The 16,441-nt window shown below is 63.8% G+C and overlaps 3 protein-coding genes across 4 annotated transcripts; all 3 read right to left on the bottom strand.

Moving 5' to 3' along the window:
- Positions 1-34: 34 nt before the first annotated feature.
- CHLRE_14g623125v5 (uncharacterized protein) lies at positions 35-3,604 on the bottom strand. The gene is made up of 2 exons (XM_043070224.1): positions 1,298-3,604; positions 35-1,033 (listed from the first exon to the last, which is right to left on the bottom strand). The coding sequence occupies exons 1-2, from the start codon at positions 3,377-3,379 to the stop codon at positions 767-769; spliced, it is 2,349 nt and encodes a 782-aa protein (XP_042916897.1). The 5' UTR covers positions 3,380-3,604; the 3' UTR covers positions 35-766.
- A 204-nt stretch (positions 3,605-3,808) lies between these two features.
- Positions 3,809-8,084, bottom strand: CHLRE_14g623100v5 (uncharacterized protein). Its single transcript, XM_043070223.1, has 2 exons — positions 7,031-8,084; positions 3,809-6,785 (listed from the first exon to the last, which is right to left on the bottom strand). The coding sequence occupies exons 1-2, from the start codon at positions 7,655-7,657 to the stop codon at positions 4,383-4,385; spliced, it is 3,030 nt and encodes a 1,009-aa protein (XP_042916896.1). The 5' UTR covers positions 7,658-8,084; the 3' UTR covers positions 3,809-4,382.
- Positions 8,085-9,222: 1,138 nt separating this feature from the next.
- CHLRE_14g623050v5 (uncharacterized protein) lies at positions 9,223-15,024 on the bottom strand. 2 transcript variants are annotated; one of them, XM_043070221.1, is made up of 3 exons: positions 14,706-15,024; positions 13,013-14,286; positions 9,223-12,795 (listed from the first exon to the last, which is right to left on the bottom strand). In XM_043070221.1, the coding sequence occupies exons 2-3, from the start codon at positions 14,273-14,275 to the stop codon at positions 10,981-10,983; spliced, it is 3,078 nt and encodes a 1,025-aa protein (XP_042916894.1). In that variant the 5' UTR covers positions 14,276-14,286; positions 14,706-15,024; the 3' UTR covers positions 9,223-10,980. The 2 variants fall into 2 exon arrangements, with proteins under 2 accessions (XP_042916894.1, XP_042916895.1); XM_043070222.1 differs by having other exon boundaries at positions 13,070-14,286.
- Positions 15,025-16,441: the final 1,417 nt, after the last annotated feature.

Genomic DNA, 16,441 nt, shown 5'->3' with positions numbered 1-16,441 from the left:
GTGTTTCGTTAGGCGCGACCATCCTGCAGTTGTGCATTGAAATATGTTACACTTAGCATTGAAGCATAGGCTAGAGGAAATCAGGTTGCCGCATGCGCGCTGGCCCGCATGCTCAGCACGCCCAATGGTGCAAAGCCCTCGTCTGCCACGGTCATCCCCATGGAATGGGCGCGGCTAGCTGCCCCCATAACAACTTTGCAGCCGCGGTAGGTGACAGCGCAACACGTGACAACGCAGTTACAGGCCCTAGCAGCCTCAAACCCCAAACTCTCTCCAAATTAGCAACCGCGCCTTTCACCCCGGCAATCAGCCCGGCACACCGTGCCGGCATACGGGACACTCGATATTCAGCTAATTAGCTAATTATACATAATGCAATACGGGAACAGCAATACCGGAGCCTCGCCATGTAGATGCGTCTCCCTGTCTCTTAGGTACAACCATTGCTCAGGCTGTTGGGACCATGGTGAACCAATCATCAAGGTGATGCCTTTTGGTGCCTCCATCGATCCGCCGTCACCACGGGCACGGGGCCATGTCACTAGATCGGCACATCAACCTCCTACCTCGCCGCCGTGCCTGTCATGCGCATATGAATACAAACACGCAGCACAAGCGGCACAAGCGGCACGCCGAGCACACGTGATGATGCGGCGCATACCGGCAGCCGCCGTCCATACCGCCCCGATCGTCCCCGATGCATCTCACCTTGCTGCAAGACCTGAATGCGCGACCGCAAACTCGTGCCTGCAGCCATGCAGTACGCCTAAGTTGACCACGCAGCCCATTTCGCCTGGGGTTGGAACAACGTCATGTTCGTTGCCACAGCCGCTTGGGACCGGCCCGCCAGCTCCAGCAGCCGCACCAACGCCGCCACCTTCGCCTCCTGAGGCTCAGCAGCGGCGCCCGCCAGGGGCAAGGCGCCGCCGCGTGCTCCAGTTGCGGCTGCAAGTGCAGCACCCTCGCCGCCCCCGCCGCCTGCGCTAGCTACGGCCGAACTGCCGTAGTGGTCATCCCACAGTTCTTGAACCGCCTGATGATGGCGAGGGCAGCGGGGGAGTGGGAGGGGCAGTGCCACAGAGTGAGATGCGGAGGAAGTGGAAAAGTGAGTAAACATCGCAGGTGAAGCCCGTGTAAGGCCTCGACCCGAAGACCCGAGCGTGCGCCATAAACTAGCAGCAAACACGCAGGTTGCAAGTAGATAGAGCCCCCGGGCGGCTGCTGTGTCCTGCAAGCAACACCGCAACTCCCTTGTGTTTCCACCTGCTGGCTTGCCGAGATACGCCCGGCGACGTACCGTATCGATGTGCCTCATCCACGTCACGATTCCGGCAGTGCAGTTGCGCAGCACCACCACCTCCAGCCCCCCGTCCGCAACGGCGCCGCGAGCGAGGCGTAGCGCAGCCTCGGGCGTGTCACACGCCACGATCATGGTTGAGCCGGCGGCCGCACAGCGCTCCCCATCCCACGGCAGCAGGCCTCCGGTTGCTCCCGCACCGGCGCCGCCGCCGCCGCACGGCTCCTGCATCAGGCATTTCAGCCACGACTGCAGCCCTGCGCGGGCGCATGTGGTCCTGCTGCCACTGGACCCGCTGCCGCCACCGCTGCCACCTCGACCGTCAATGTCGCCTACGTCATCGCCATCGCCATCAGCGCCGCCAGCACTGCTGCAAGTGCCGTCCAGCAGCTGCAGCCGGACCACGGGGCCCCGCAGCAGGACGTGGAGGCGCTCGCCCGCCGAACGAGAGCCCCCGGCGGCTTGAGCGCTACTGGGAGCGCCCACAGCAGCATCCACCGGCGGAGCCCTTCCTTCCAGCAGCAGACCCGGCAGCCTGTCCTGCGCCGCCGCCTTGCCCCACATCAGCTCCTCCGCCCTGCCTAGCACCCGCTCTGCCGTCACGCCCACAAACGCGCCTGCTGCGCCAGCAGCCGTGGCTGCATAGGCTGCAGCTGCGTCTGCAGCTGGCCTGTCAACGCCTGCTGCACTGCTGCTCCGCGCCTCCGCAGCAGCCGTGCCGTTGATAGCGAGCCGGCACCCCAGATACCCAGCAAGGGTGTGCACGTGCGTGGGCCAGCATCCAAAGGCCTGCACCACAGCGCGCAGCGCTGACGTGATGCGGATTCGCTCGTTTGCCGTGAACCCTTCTTCCTCGACTGGAACAACAGGTACGTCCATAATCAGCGCCTCCAACTCCACGCTGTCACACAGCCGCAGCAGCCGTGCCAGCGGCCGCTGCGGCTGCAGGTAGGAGATGAGGGTGGTGGCGTTGCCCCACAATTTGCCCAACTTGATTGATGGCACCCGCCGCTGCCCGCTCGCCGCCAGTCGCGGCAGCAGGACAGCAGCGAAGTTATTCAAGGTCTGCACATAGCCGCTATCTCGCTCAATCGACTGCACCTGCCCCGCCTCAAGCCGGATAGCTACCTCAGCCGTCATTCCGAAGCCGCTGGAAAACTTCACGCGTTGAAGCGCCGGCGGCAGTGACGTCAGCAGCAGCCGCAGGGCCCACAGGTGCTCTGCCTGACCCACATGGAGCCCCGCCAGCGTCGCCGCGTCATCTGCATCGCCCGGCACGCCGCCGCCGCCGCGGACACTGTCAGCGACTTGTGCGCCAATCTCGCCGCTGCCCCCGACGTGTTCACCAGGGCTTGCAAGGACCTCGAGGTTCCGCAGCTGCTGCAGCTGCAACAGCCCGCGCACTTGCGGCCTGCTAAGGAGGCCGGGCATGCTCACGCCGACGGAGGTGAGGCTGCTGCCGCTGAAAGCCGCCCCGAGCCCGAGCAAGTAAGACGTGTACGGCAGCCGCAGCTCCTCCAGGAGGGGCAGGGCGGCGCGGAGGGCACTGAGTGCCGCGTGCGAGCTGCTGTCACGCAGCCCATCGTTGTCCTCCTGGCGCGACGTGCGAAGCTCCAGCACGCGCACGTTGGGCAGTCGCAGCGTGGCCACACACGCCACCAAGTCCGCAAGGCCCATGGTGCGGCTCTCGAGGCGCAGCTCGCGGACGCCCACGCCGGTGCTGACACACAGGGGTGCCACCTGCTCCGGGGTCGGCTGCGGCTGCTCCGCAGCGCAGGAGCCCACATCATCCTCCTCGCTGTAGACGATGGTTAAGCTGCGGCACGACTGAAATCGCGCCAGCAGGGACTGCTGCTCATGGCGCAATCCCGCCGCAAAATTGCGGCGCGGCACCCGGAAGCGAGCGTTCTCGAGGTTATGGTCCACAATATCGCGCAGCGCATGGCACGTCAGCCGGGTGTCGCCGAGCTGTGAGCAGCTGGAAAGAGCAGCGACAAAATGCCTTTGGGCATGCACATCGAGCTGTCGCAGGACGTCCGCGAGGTGCCTAAGGCCATCCCAGTCATTCTGGAGGTCACCCATACTCCACCAAGTGGGTGGTTTCCTGGAAAACGCTGCAACCTTCTAAGTGTCAATGGCGTGAGTCACGAAAGTAAGCACGCGGCACAAGGAGTAATATTGCGTCCTTGCGGATATCTACGGTAAATACGCCACAAGATGCATACGATACGTTGGGCTACTGGTCAATTAGCACTGTCACCGGTGTCGTAGTCAGGCGAGCCGGGCGGATGGGGACGACCTGTCAGCTCATTTTTCGGTGCCTGTCTGTATGCGCCTAAACTTGCCTAAACTCCACTGTCCACCCACCCCGCTGTACAGCCCGCGCTTGCGACTGTGCCCTGCCTGCGGCCTGCGGCTGAGCTGCGCGCTTAAGCTGCATCTGCCGTCCGTGCCAACCCATTTCCAACCATGTCCACCCCTGTAACCATGGCAGTGCATCCCACCAGCAATACGATACAATCTTTACATGTGTGCGTCTCCCGGCCTGTCAACAGGCAAATGACATAACGTTACGCACATGCACACACTCACACACTCATTCTGCCTTGACTCAACACACGCGCACGCACGTACACGCAAGCACACGTGCAAGGCACATCAACGTCACATCTGTCAGTGGTGCGCAGTTGCGCCACTCACTGCCGGCCCAGGCCGCACCCTCCGCAGGTGCCCCACCTAAGCCGGCGCCGTTACATACTACCGTACTACTCGAAGCCCATTCACCCAGTCGATTGCGCGGCCAGTCCCAACGCGTTGGCAACTTGGTACCGATGTCGTCTGTGTGGTATGAAGTCATGTCATTTATGTGCGCTTCAATCTTGCAAGGACTGACCGCACCTCACAAGGCTGATTGACAAATTTGCATTAGCGGTGAGGTGCCGGTTCACGTCACAAATGCAAATCGAATACCGCCCCATGCGTTTGCATTTTGCCCACATCAAGGCATGGACTTCAAACTTGGAAGGCGGCATGACGGGTGGTGCCCATTGCGGCTGGCAACGCAGACGCTGAACTACCGTACCCCTCATTCTACCGCAGCGTCATTCTCATTAAATAATGAGGATAGCCAAGCACAGTCCAATTCATCCAGTGGCGCTTCCCAAACCGCAACATGGTCAGGGCCCTCTGCAACTTCCTTGGCCATGCACATATAACCATGGCCATCGGTGGTAACATCCCTGTTGTGGGTCTCATTCCCTTTAACAACAATGCCCATTGCGCCGGCCTCAACCGGCATGCCGTCCCAGCGCCCCTGCATGAACTCATGCAGGTGCTCGTGCACGTGCCACTGCTCTGGTGCGGCCGAGGGACAGCCCGCGTTGCAGCGCTTCGGGTGCGGCTGCTGGTGCGGGTCGCGCTGGGGCGGGCGCTTCCGCTGCGGCTCTCGCGGCGGCGCCTTCAAGAGCACAGTGACGCGGCACAGCGCGCTGTCCTCACCGGCAGCCGCCTGCGCCGCGGCCGGCGCATCCGCCACGCCTGCGCCAGCCGGCGCCGCGGGCAGTGCCGCGCCCGACGCTCCGAGGTCGCAACGCGGCAGCCTCTCCACGTCCGCTGGCGGAAGCATGTGCCCCGGCACCTGCGCCAGGTACCCCGGCTCTACCCCACTGCCATTGCCCGTGCCGCCGCTGCCCGTGACGCCGGCGGTGCCGCCACTGGCAAAAATGCCGCCGCTGAGGGCGTCGTCATCGCAGTCAGACCAGGCGTTGCGGACGAACGCGTCCGCGTCTGCCTCGGGGTCGGTGCGGGTGTGGGTGTCAGCGCCCGCTCCAGACTCCGCCATAGCGACATCAACGTAGGCATGAGGGCTGGGGCCGGAATCAGCGCTGGGCTTGGAAGGGTAGAAGTCCTCGGAGGCGAAGCGCATGGCAGCCGGGTCAGGCAGGGGCTGCTGGCAGTCCGGCATAGGCGCGTCGTCGTCGCCGCCGCCGCCGTTATTGTAATGGGGGTCAGTGGCAACGCTGGAGAGAGCCGCGCCAGCCGCACAGGTAGCGGCGAAGGCGGCGAAGGCGGCGGCGATGCTGCAGTCCTCCAAGACGACCTCGGCGCCGGCGGTGCCGGCGGTGATGGCGACGGCGGTCTTGATGGCGCTGGTGCCGTTGTGGGTGTGGGTGTCCGCGACGTTGTTGGTGCTGCCGCCATCACAGCCAGGGCCGAGGCGGGAGTCAGTGCGCGCGTCAAGCGCGGCAGCCGCGTCGCCAGGGCCGGGTGGAGCGCCGAGGCTGGCATCCAGGGTGGTGCCGGTGGTGGTGCCGGTGACGGGCAGCACGCCGAGGCTGTAGCACCGGGCATTGACCATGGCCGCATTGGCACCAGCAGGCACGGGGGCGCCGGAGGCGGTGGTGGCGACGGCGGTGGTGACAGTCGGGAGCTGCATCTGGGTGGTGAAGAAGCCGGAGCAGCCGCCCTCCGGCATCCACGGCGGTGGTGCGAAGGCGTGGGGAGCGCCGCCGCGCGCATACGCGGTGGTGGAAGGGCAGGAGGCGGGGGTGGCGGCGATGGTGGGAGGCCAGGGGTTGGACGCGGCACAGGCCGGGCCGGGGCAGCGGGCCGGCGGGAGCACGTAGGGAGGCGCGGGCGCGGGCCCGGGCTGGAGCAGGTGAGGCGCCGGCGTCGCTACGCTTGCGGCTGGGGCCGTCATGCCGGTCTGAGGGGAGCAGAGGGCGACAGGCGGGGGCGGCAGTGTGGCTGGCTTGGCGGCAGCAACAGAGCCGCCGCCGCCGCCGCCGCGCAGCGTTAAGGCGCCGCCGCCGGGGACGGCGCCGCCGTCGGCGGCGGCGATGTTGCTGTCAGGGCCGACTGCCTCTGGACTGGCTGTTGAAGCCTGCGGCGATATCTGTGGCGGAGGCCTGGCGGTGTCGGAAATTACCACCACCGCCGCCGGGACCGCCGGGACCTCAGCGGTCGCGTCAGCGACGTGTGGAAGCTGCGACGGCACCGGCAGCCCCGCCGCCAGGTTCACCACCGCCGCCTGTTGCTCCGTCACCTGTCTGTCGCTATTGTCGTCACCGCCGGTGACGACGCCCTTGGCTACATAGGCGCCACCGTTGCCGCTGCCACCGCCGCCGCGCTCGAGCTTCTGTGCCGCGGCTCTCGCGGCAAACTTGCCCATCAGGCCAAAGACCTGGCATGCCACCAAGTGATGGTCAACCTGAAGAGTCGTTGGGGCGGTTGTCTTATCCTTGGCATTGGGGTTGGCGGCTGCTGCTGCGGCGGCGGCGCTACGCTGGGCGGCCGCTGCCCGCATAAGGGCCACGGCCGCCTGCTGTGAGCGCGCCTTGGCGGCGGCGCGGCCGCCAGGCGGCGCACCGCCGCCTTTGCCAGGATTGGAGGTGATGGCGTCCGCAGTGCTGGTGTGGGTGGCGGCAGCTGCGGACGACTGGAGGAGGGCGGCGATGCGCGCCGCGGCCGCACGTTCCTGGGCTTTCACCTGCAGCATGCGGAGAAGGGCGACGTGGCCCGAGGGAGCACGCGGTTTAGGTTGGCTTGTGTGGGGCGCAGGGTATACAGGACAATGCCAAATCACGCGGGTTGGCAATGCCGAGTCAGGGCTGCGGATGAGGTCCTCAGCGGCATGCGCAAGACGGGTGTCAGCTAGCCTCGCTAGCGCCCCCCATCAATCGGTGCCGCCGGCAACCAGTAACTAACAGCCCAGCACCACCCTCCCGCGCTCACCTGTTGCAATAGTTTGGCAGTGTCCAGACCTTCCTTTAAGGTGATAGGTTCAGGTGGCGGCGGTGGCGGAGGTGTTGGTGTGATGTCGGCTGCTGGAGCAAGTACCGCGGCCGTCTCAATTGAGGGTGGGGGCGCGGCTGCGGCCGGAGCAGGCAGGACAGGGTCCTGCATCTTTACATCACCCTCGCACTCATTGCCCTGGGCAATGCCGATGCCATGCAGCTCCGCTGAGCTTGCCATGTCAGGGGTTGGGGATTGGCGGCGTGGGCGTGGGCGCGGAGGGGAGGAGGAGGGGCGAGAGTGTGGGGGTTGAGGGCGGCCGTCGTCGGGCTCGGGCTCAGGAACTGCTCCGTGACCTCCGCCGCTGTCTTCTATCATCTCCACATCTCCGTCAGGTGCAGACTGCTTGCCAGACCGGCGTTTGCGCGGATGGACGCGAGCGGTGCCAGAATCCGCGAACCAGTCCTCAGGCGTCGCTTTGCGAAGACCACTAGTCACAACCGAGTCTGCATCATCGTTCAGCAGCTGCAGCTGCGGGTCGGCTTGCACCTGGCCCGTTGGAGCAAGGGACGAGGCCGAGGGCGAGACGACCGGCTCCACGCCAACAGCTCCTGAGACCTGTTCCATCGAGATTGTGTACTGGTACTTGTCGCGCACGAGCGACAAGCTGGCCCCCGAGCGGAAGCGTTTGCAGGCGAGTGTTGGGGAAGGCTTAATAGTTGATACTGTGTATCATAAGGCGAGCGACTCTACAACGTACAGTACGCGTAAATCTTCCGTTCAGAATTGTTTGTTAGATATTGTAGCTGTCGCCGCGGCCTGTGCTGAGGAGTCAGGGCGGTGCACTTTCCGCGAGCAGATGGCAGGCCCGGCGAACAACTCAGGGCTGCATCCCCCTTGAGCCCCACCCTAACATGTAGCCCATGTATGGGTCTATATATACAAGCTGGCAGCAGACTACTTGGTCTGGAAATGCAAAAGCCTGGGCCTGGTGCTCCTTCACTGGGGTTTTGCCTACCCGGGCCAGAAAGCAGCTTTGGACATGCCGTTATTGATTTCTCTTTAATTCAAACTTATTTGCTCAAACCGGGGATTCGTGGCTGAACCCTCCCGACATGTGCGCAGCGCCGCTCTTGGCCCCGCTTGTCAAGCACAACACTGGTGCCTCGCCCATGCTGAAGATGTCGAAGATGAAGCTACACGCTGCAACTGACCGTTCGGCACAGTCACATGGTCAGTACAGTCGTACCTGAATGGGCACATGTCAACGGTGGAGTCCCAAAGTCGTGCCTTCGCGCTGGTCTTCACGACGGCCCTTGCTGTTGCGCCGGAAGATCCGTTTGGATGGTGCTCCTGCGCATCTGACTGCTGCGGTGGGTGGGAACGCTACGGCCTTAAACAGAATTGCAGGCCCAGTGGTTCCCTACGATGCCTAGTACGGTAGTCATCCACCGCCGCACGTGTGGCTCTGCTGCTCACCCCTGCGCTGGGAATCTTTGGGGATTCCTCCAGTGGCATGCTGCCGCTCAATCAAAGGCCTGCTGCTGCCTTATGTTTTGGCTCGCCCAGTGTGGGGGTGTAGGAAACAGCCTGCCAGACCCCATGCCCCGGGACCCACCTTGAGGGGAACGGAGGGGACGACCGACCCGCCCCCCCCAAACAACGGACAAAACCTTGTTATTAAGGGTTTTAACCCCTCCATCAATACCAAGATGGTGCCAATCGATTCCTCTTGACGAGCACTATCACGCTGTGCCATCAGCGGTCCTTCACCCGCGGGATCCGATCCATGGAAATCCCCTCGACCCAGTCCACCCCGCGCCCAGCTCTCTGCCGCGCGACGAATGGACTATGTGCAGCGGCAGCCTTGTTGGACGTGAAATCATGCGCACCAGCGCTTGAGAACCGAGCCGTGTCAGTGCGCATGTGACGAATGTGGGGACATGTGCCGACATGTCCACGCCCCCGGACGCGCAACTTATTAGCCCTCCCACGCTTTTTCTGTGCTTATTACGGCATAACGTGCACATGAGCCTCTCGGTGCTCTGTTTGGCCCCTAGTTCTGCTTGTGGGGCGCTTCCCAAAATCCGCCAGGATGGGCTCCCGAGGCCTGGCGGACCCCCAGGGACGCACCCAACTTTGGCGGCCCATATCCTCACCAGACAACCCCCTGAAACTGTGTAATGTTGTAAGATCCTGAGCTTTCTACCCCCTTGCAACTAACGCCTCTACCTGTGCTCCGCTCATGTTAGCTTGGTTTGGTTTAGTTTGGGCTGGAATGCACAACCCGCCCCCTCAATCGCTGACTGTCTTTGATGCTTCCAGCTAATTATCATATGGCCCGCACAGCCGCACGCCTGCCCCTTGGAAATTGGAATCCCTCCCAACGCCACTCATGTACAGCCCTAGCCCAAGGCCCCCAGCCCACGGTCTGATGAGCTCCAATGGCAGGTACCACCTGTATTACAGTGCCCTTGCTAATGCATCCATCAAGGCAGCAGCCGCGGCTCCCCAACTCAGTTGCAACCGTATTGCATACCGTAGCTCACCATCCTGCTGCTGCTACTGTCCAGCCTGCGTCACGTGATTTCCATCTGCCTACTCTCCTACCGCCACTTCTACTGGCTTCCATCCTCATCAATGACCGCTTCTCCGCTAGCTCTCTTTTGCCCTCTATCGAAATCCCTTTCGTATGGTCTACACATTATCCTGCGTACTCAATGCAAGTTCACAACCACAAGGCAGGCTGCGCCGCTGACGGCGTTGACGTGTTACTGCTCACCAATCTTCTCTAGTTAGAGTGTCGAATGACGCCCAAGCTCTTATAAATCAACATCCTTACTCTGGATGGACAACTTCAGGCTTGTTGCTGCGTAAGCGGCGCTTCTCCGTCCGGCCTTCCGGGGACATCTACGCACAAGGTACAAGGTGCGCCTCTGCCCTGCACAACCACGGGGTCCCAACCAGCCTACCAGTGCGCATAGACCAATCGTGCACAGGACAATCCGATTCATCTCGTCTCGGGGGCTGGCTTGGCTATAGTATCCTGTAAATGCTTCCTGGGACAACGCTACACACGGTGCACCCGGCAATCCATGCTTGCTGGCGCCGTGTACTGGCCTTCACACTCCCTTGCAAACCATACAACGCAGCAGAGATAACAAGAGCATGTCTGTGTGCGCGTGCGCAGCGGCACGCGGTAATAAATTTGTGTGTACGGCATACATGCAACGCGGGCGAACAGTGGACGACATTTTTTGACGCATGACATGCGTCCGTCCCCCTTCCCGCGGCATGCGTGTGCCGTCTTCTCCGAACCTGAACCCACACGAGACCCCAAAGGAAATGGTGCTGAGCCCACACCACAATAATCACATACGATGCTTAGGCCCAAAACATGAGCAACGCGCGGCACTGCTGCCGATCCAGTTTGGCGACCAGACAACCAAGCAAGGACCAACGCTTGAATGGAATGGAAAACCTCCGCATACGCCAAGAACAACTAACATACAAGCGAGCAGCGAGCACTTCTGCGTCCAAGATTCACAAGCTGAAATTGTAAGTCCTTCCTCTCTCCCTCCCTCTCTCCCTTGCGTATCAACGCTTCAGCTTGTAACACTGGCTGTGCCTGATTTATTCTTATGACGTAAGATTAGTAGGATAGCAAGATGCTGCAGAACAGCCAACGCGTGCGGCTATGGCCGCCACCCAGATGCCGCACGGCGTTTGTGGTTCCCCCCCCTCCCGTGCCTGCAGGACCCCCATCCCCCGACGTGTCCCCAAGTGCGTGCGTGTCAGCCATGTGCCGTGCCCCGCCAGCAACAGCCGCACCGGCTGCAACTGTCCGCAGGCCGCCAAGCAGTCCCCTCGAGCGGCCCCCCAGCCCAGCGCCGCCACTGGTGACCTGTACCTTCTTACTGCGGCGCCAGAAAGGTGCGCGCCACCCCCTCCTACTCCTGCGAGGCCACGCCGGCCGGCGGCGCCAGCGCAAGGGCCTGGTGGAGGGGCGGCGGGTGCTGCGAGTGCTGCAGGTGCTGCACGTCGTGTTGCTGGTGCTGCTGTGACAGCGGCGGCGGCGGCAGCAGCCACGGCAAGTCCTCCAGGTCGAGCGGTAGCGGCGGCGAGTCACTTGCCATGAGATCCCCCAGATCGTCCTCCAGATCGTCCACCGCCTCCGCATCGCCCCCGCAGTCCAGGTCCTGGCGGAACACGTGATAGGCGTATGAGGGCGAGGGCGACCGCGGCGCCGTGCTGAGCGTCTGCGCGTGTCCGCCTTCACCCGCCGCGATACCGGCGGCGCCGGCGGCAGCAGAAGCCGCCGTCACGAGGCCGGCGACAGCGGCGCCTGGGCCACCCGCGCCGCCGTATACACCACCGCTCCACGGCGGAACCTGGAAGGGGTGCTCCATCTCCGCCGCATTGCGGATGCCGCCGATGTCCTCAATCAAGTCGTCCGCCTTTGCACCGCCTGCCGCCGCCGCCAGCAGTGCCGCCGCCGCCTGCTGGGTGCTGGTGCCGGCGGGCTCCCAGCAGGGCGTGGGCGTAGCAGCGTCCGCAAGCGGAGCAGCGCCGGTAGCCGGTGCAGGGACGGACAGCGCCGCCAGGGCACCGGCGGAGTAGCAGGGCGGTGCAGGCAGCCGGTGCTGGTGCTGAGGCGGCGGCAGTTGGTACGCCAGCGGCGCCGGCGCTTCCAGCATGTGCTGCTGGCGATGGGACTGCTGGAGCTGCTGTTGGGGCTGGGTCTGCTGCACATACTGCATGCTGCTGCCGGCGCCGCCGGATGCGCCGGCGAGTGGAGGGTAGGGGGTGGGGAAGGATGGCGGCGGGGCCAGCGGCGGACCCGCTGACCAGCAGGGGCCAGCAGCGGCGGAGGCCGCAGCACACGCCGCCGGCAGCAGGTGGTGGTGCTGCTGGTGGTTGTGCTGCTGGTGGTACTGGTGGTGATGATACTGCTGGTGTTCCTGCTGCTGTTGCAGGTGCTGGTGTTGCAGGTGGTGCTGCGACGGGACCGATGCCAGCTGGTTGCCCCAGTGCGGCGGTGGCACGAGTGCCCCAATGGCACTGGCCACGCCCGCGCCCACCAGCGCGGCAGTTGCAGGAGCGTCTGGCTGCATCCACATGCACTGCGCCTGCTGCAGCTGCTGTGCCTGGAACAGCGAAGCCGCCTGCATCTGCTGCATGGCCTGCTGCGGGCCGCCGGCTGCCGCCAGCGACATGCCCTGGGCGCCCGTCGCCAGCTGCCCTGCGGCGGCGGCGGCGGCGGCGGTGGCCGCGGCGGCGGCGTAGGGCGGGCAGCCTCCGGCGGGGTCCTGCTGCATGAACCCACCGGCGCCGGCGCCGTAACCAGGCCGAAGGGGCTCGTACATGGGCGGTGCCCCCAGCAGCTGCAGCACCCCTGGCAGCGTGGGCTGCAAGCAGGCTGCCTGCTGCCCCACAGCAGCCGCAGCCGCAGCCGCACCTGCTTGCCCCGCCGCGTGTACCGCCGCCGCCGCCTGCATGGCCGCGGTCGCGTCCACCACCTGCAGCAGCTGTTGCTGCATTGCGCCCGCCATGACGGCACCTGCCGCCCCTAGCGCCCCGACGCTCTGACGTTGTAGCAGGCGCTTGCCCTGCCCCCGTGACGGGGCGCAGGAATGAGCGAAGGCCTTGGTCATCGCCTCACACAAGTCGCGCGCGACCACCCCTTCTACCCCTTCTGCGGCGGCAGGAGCAGCGGGTGCGGGCTTGCCGCTGCTGCTCTTGGCCTTCTCAAGGGCCGCACGTGCCTGTTGATTGAGTGAGAGGAGACACAGTGTTTAGCGCGCGCGGCTTAAATGGCCAAACAAGCAAGTGGTAAGAATGAGAGCAGGATATGATAGGTACAAAGCAGGGCACGGCTAGCCAAGATGGATACATGGCGCCGCCACCATAGCACACAAACGCGCCACCGTAATTAATACTCAAAGCAAGCACGTGCTGCGTCAATATATATGGATGGCTTACCACAACATTGGCCTTGCGCGCCTTAACGTACGCCGCGTCGGCGAAGTCCGCACACACCTTCAATTGCTTGGCAGTCAGCTTTCCAGGGGCTGGCCTCAAGTTGATCGCCGCCTGAGCCAGGCTCCGTAGGCTGCCGTTGGTGCCATCGCTGGCCGCTTCTGCAACGCCAGCCACAGGTGCCGCCGCCGCCGCGACTCCAGCCGCCACGGCGGCGGCACGAGCTGGCGACGACGTAGTCAAGCGCACTACGCCCGCAAGCCGTGCAGAGTGCCGCATCCGCAGAACCCGGCCGGTGGTCGCCACGGTGCCAGCAGCCGCGCTACCGCTGGCGACAGCAACCACGCTGGCAGGAGGCGGCACGGCTGACACCACCACGGCGCCAACCGCTGATGGTGCCGCCTCGGGAGCCAGGGCCTGCGTCCCCGCCACAGACACCGAGTGGGCGGCGGCGGCCGTGGCCGCCGCAGCCTGCTGCTTCTGGGACCGCCGGCCCTTGCGGGCGGCAGCTGCCGGTTTCGGCGCGGTGGCGGCCGTGGTGGTGGTGGCCGCAGTGGCGGTGGCGGCGGCGACAGCGGCAGCCACCGTAGTGGCCAACTCGGTCAGGGCATTGTCGGTCTCGGGGTCCGCCAGGGCGGCAGGGCCAGGGGCGGCGGCGGGGCCAAGCGTGGAAGTGGGTGGGGGCGGCACGACCACGCCCAGCTGGCATGCAGGCCGCCGCTCCTCCTGCTTCTCATCGTACGGCGGCGGCTTGGTGTTGATCTCGAACTTGGCATCAGTCATGGGGTCGTCGCCCTCCTCAGTGCCCTCCTCGGTGCCCGCCTCCATGCCCGTCTCTCCCACAGGTCCCGGCTCACACTTGACGAAGTGCTCGCGCTTGACACGCTTGGCGCCTAGGGCGCCCTGGTAGTAGGCCGGCTCCGGCTTGACCATCGGCAGCGAGCCAGCAGGCGGCGAGCCCGGGCCCTCATCCTCATCACCCGACAGGTGCTCCTCCTGGGGCGGCTCCACAATATCATGGCTGGTTTGCGCGCGAGTAATGCGGTCGCCAGGCTTGGCGGCCTCGCGCTCCGCCTGCTCATCGACATGCTCGCCACCATCGGACTTTTCAGGTGCGGCGCCCCCCTTGCGCCCCCGCTTCCGACCCGAGGCGACCTTTGCAGGCACCGGCGATGGCGAGCGCGCGGGTTGCGCGTTTTTGCTGGCCGCGCTGCGAGTTGTCCTAGCGACAGAACCTCCAGACGCCGACGGCTTGCCACGCGCCATCGAACAGCTTACTACAGCACAAAACAAACAGAAAGAGCAGGGGGACGGGTGCAGTTGAGGAAGGTTTGCCTCCTTGCCTCGAAAATGGCCACAAGGTGAGGCAAATGGGCACTACATGTACCCCATCGATGCAGCAGTTCATAGTTCCAATCATGGTTTGAGGCAAGAGCAAGGTGCCCAGGCGCGCTGCTGTCAAGCGCGTGCGATGTGTGCCTCAGCACGGAGCGAAAAGCCTGCTGTGCCGCAAAGTAATGTCACCAGCCGCCCGTCAAGCTATTTAAGGACTAGACAAGTGCTTAGGGTATGATTTCAGCAGTGATTAGGGCAGGGAAGGCCCGAACTGACAGATCCTGGCGGACCTCAATGCTCGGGCTCTTACTCGCGCCCAACAGCCCTGAAACCGGACGTAATGGCACCAGAACAGACTCACAGTGTAGTTTTGGGGCTTCAGAGGTGGCCAGAGGGGTCCTGGGCGCCCGCAGGTCGAGCTCGGCGATGCGCCGAGCGAGTCCTTTGGCAAACTCGTGGGATGGCTTACCACAACATCAGTAACTAAAATATGGTATGTCAAAGTGTACGTAGTGTTTTGAGGTGTTGTTAACCAGGACCAACCTAGAGCGACTGGCGGAATGAGGCAGGCCGGTTGTGCTGCATCCCTCGGTTTGTGTACGCACCACTGTAAGAGAATCTGAATATACATTTGTAGGCACTAGAGCTTGCTCGTAAAGCTAAAAGGGAGGCCGCGTGGGAGTTCACTCTTTTGCATGCCAAATGCTATTATAAAAATTTATAATATAGAGTTTTAGGACGTTAAATACCTGCCTTAGCACATGCTCGATTAGACGGCTTCCGGGGATCGGTCGCGGTTGCAACGGTCGCGCAAGGGGGCTTATTCCTGGGGGGTTTGAGTTATGGGTGAGATACTCGACCAACCCACATGCTTTATTTGAGGATTCGACAGGCAGGGGCATCACGCACGCCCTGTTGCTCGATAGGGCGCGCTGCCTGTCAGGCCACGTCAGGCCCCGCACAGCCCCGCTGGGCCCCGCTGGGCCTCGTCGTACTGCTGGAATGAAAGATCCCTACGCTGAGCCCCAGTGAACCATGGGATGGGTGATGCTTGCAAGCTAGAAGCTGTTGAGCAGTTGATGGCTCCCATGTCAGCCTCAATGTGGCTGCGGGGCTGGGGCCCGGCCCGGCCAGGTCCGGGCACTGCACGCGTGTGGGATCACCCGCCACACCGGCAGGGCTCCTGTCTGAATGTCTCCAGACATTAATCGGCCATCTTGGCCGTTTCCTCAGGGGGGGGGCAGCGCTCGTATCTTGCGAAGGCAGGGGCGGCGTCAGTGGCCGAATTCCTTGAAATGGCTTCGTTTGGTTGACGAAACAGGCCGTTCACCCCCAAAATATTTCCGGGTGCTCCGCCCCCGCCGGCCCGACCCGCACGGTTCGTATGCGGTGGTGTCGGCGATCTCGGCGGACGCCAATTGCGCGGGAATAGAACAGTGAACCCAATGCCCCAGAACATTCTCAGATGTCAACACCGACACGACACGACCACTCGCTCCTCCCTGCTTCCCGCCGACCCAACCTCACTCTCCTGCCGTCAACACCCATAGATGCAGCCCTCTGAGTCTTCTTACCTTATGCCACGCAGGTTTCGGCCGTGGAGTAGCCGCGTGGCCGAAATCCCGCTTCACGTCAACAACCGCTTCACGTCCTCGCTGTGCGGGGGTCCTTGCATTGCGGTCCTATCATTGTGGCATTGGTTGCCTCCGATATCAATTGCCTCATTGATCCGGGAAACGCGGGCTTCAAAGGCTTTCCCCGGGCGGGCCGCGCTCATTGCATCCTCTGCAGCCGGGTCATCATCCAGGTTGTCGCCGCCACCATGCTCGGCGCAGACAGCATAGGCCCGCTTGCACTTGGCCGACAGCAGCAGTGAGCACCGGTGCAGGCGGCCAGCCTCGGCCGCCGCGCAGATGGCGGTGGATGGGCTCCACCTTAATAGCATCGTGAGGCCCCCTCCAGCAGGCGCTCACAGGCCGCCGTGCGCCCGGCTTCGGCGCTGCCGCCGAAAGCAGCCCATGCCAATCAAGGCTGCTGCCGCAGTGCGACAAGCCACGTCCAGTCCAGCGGCGTCGCCACTGCTGGCGGCGAGGCACA

The sequence above is a fragment of the Chlamydomonas reinhardtii genome, chromosome 14 (assembly GCF_000002595.2).
Source record: "Chlamydomonas reinhardtii strain CC-503 cw92 mt+ chromosome 14, whole genome shotgun sequence".
Classification (NCBI taxonomy): Eukaryota; Viridiplantae; Chlorophyta; class Chlorophyceae; order Chlamydomonadales; family Chlamydomonadaceae; genus Chlamydomonas; species Chlamydomonas reinhardtii.
The sequence above is the reverse complement of the archived record's forward strand: the minus strand, read 5'-3'. Positions and strand labels throughout refer to the sequence as shown.

Excerpts from the sequence above, each read along its gene's own strand:
- CHLRE_14g623125v5 (XM_043070224.1), bottom strand. The coding sequence starts at position 3,379 with ATGGGTGACCTCCAGAATGACTGGGATGGCCTTAGGCACCTCGCGGAC. Across the intron at positions 1,034-1,297 it reads GGATGAGGCACATCGATACG|GCGGTTCAAGAACTGTGGGA; the intron begins GTACGTCGCCGG and ends CGCCATCATCAG.
- CHLRE_14g623100v5 (XM_043070223.1), bottom strand. The coding sequence starts at position 7,657 with ATGGAACAGGTCTCAGGAGCTGTTGGCGTGGAGCCGGTCGTCTCGCCC. Across the intron at positions 6,786-7,030 it reads CTGCCAAACTATTGCAACAG|GTGAAAGCCCAGGAACGTGC; the intron begins GTGAGCGCGGGA and ends CGCATGCTGCAG.
- CHLRE_14g623050v5 (XM_043070221.1), bottom strand. The coding sequence starts at position 14,275 with ATGGCGCGTGGCAAGCCGTCGGCGTCTGGAGGTTCTGTCGCTAGGACA. Across the intron at positions 12,796-13,012 it reads CGCGCAAGGCCAATGTTGTG|GCACGTGCGGCCCTTGAGAA; the intron begins GTAAGCCATCCA and ends CTCAATCAACAG.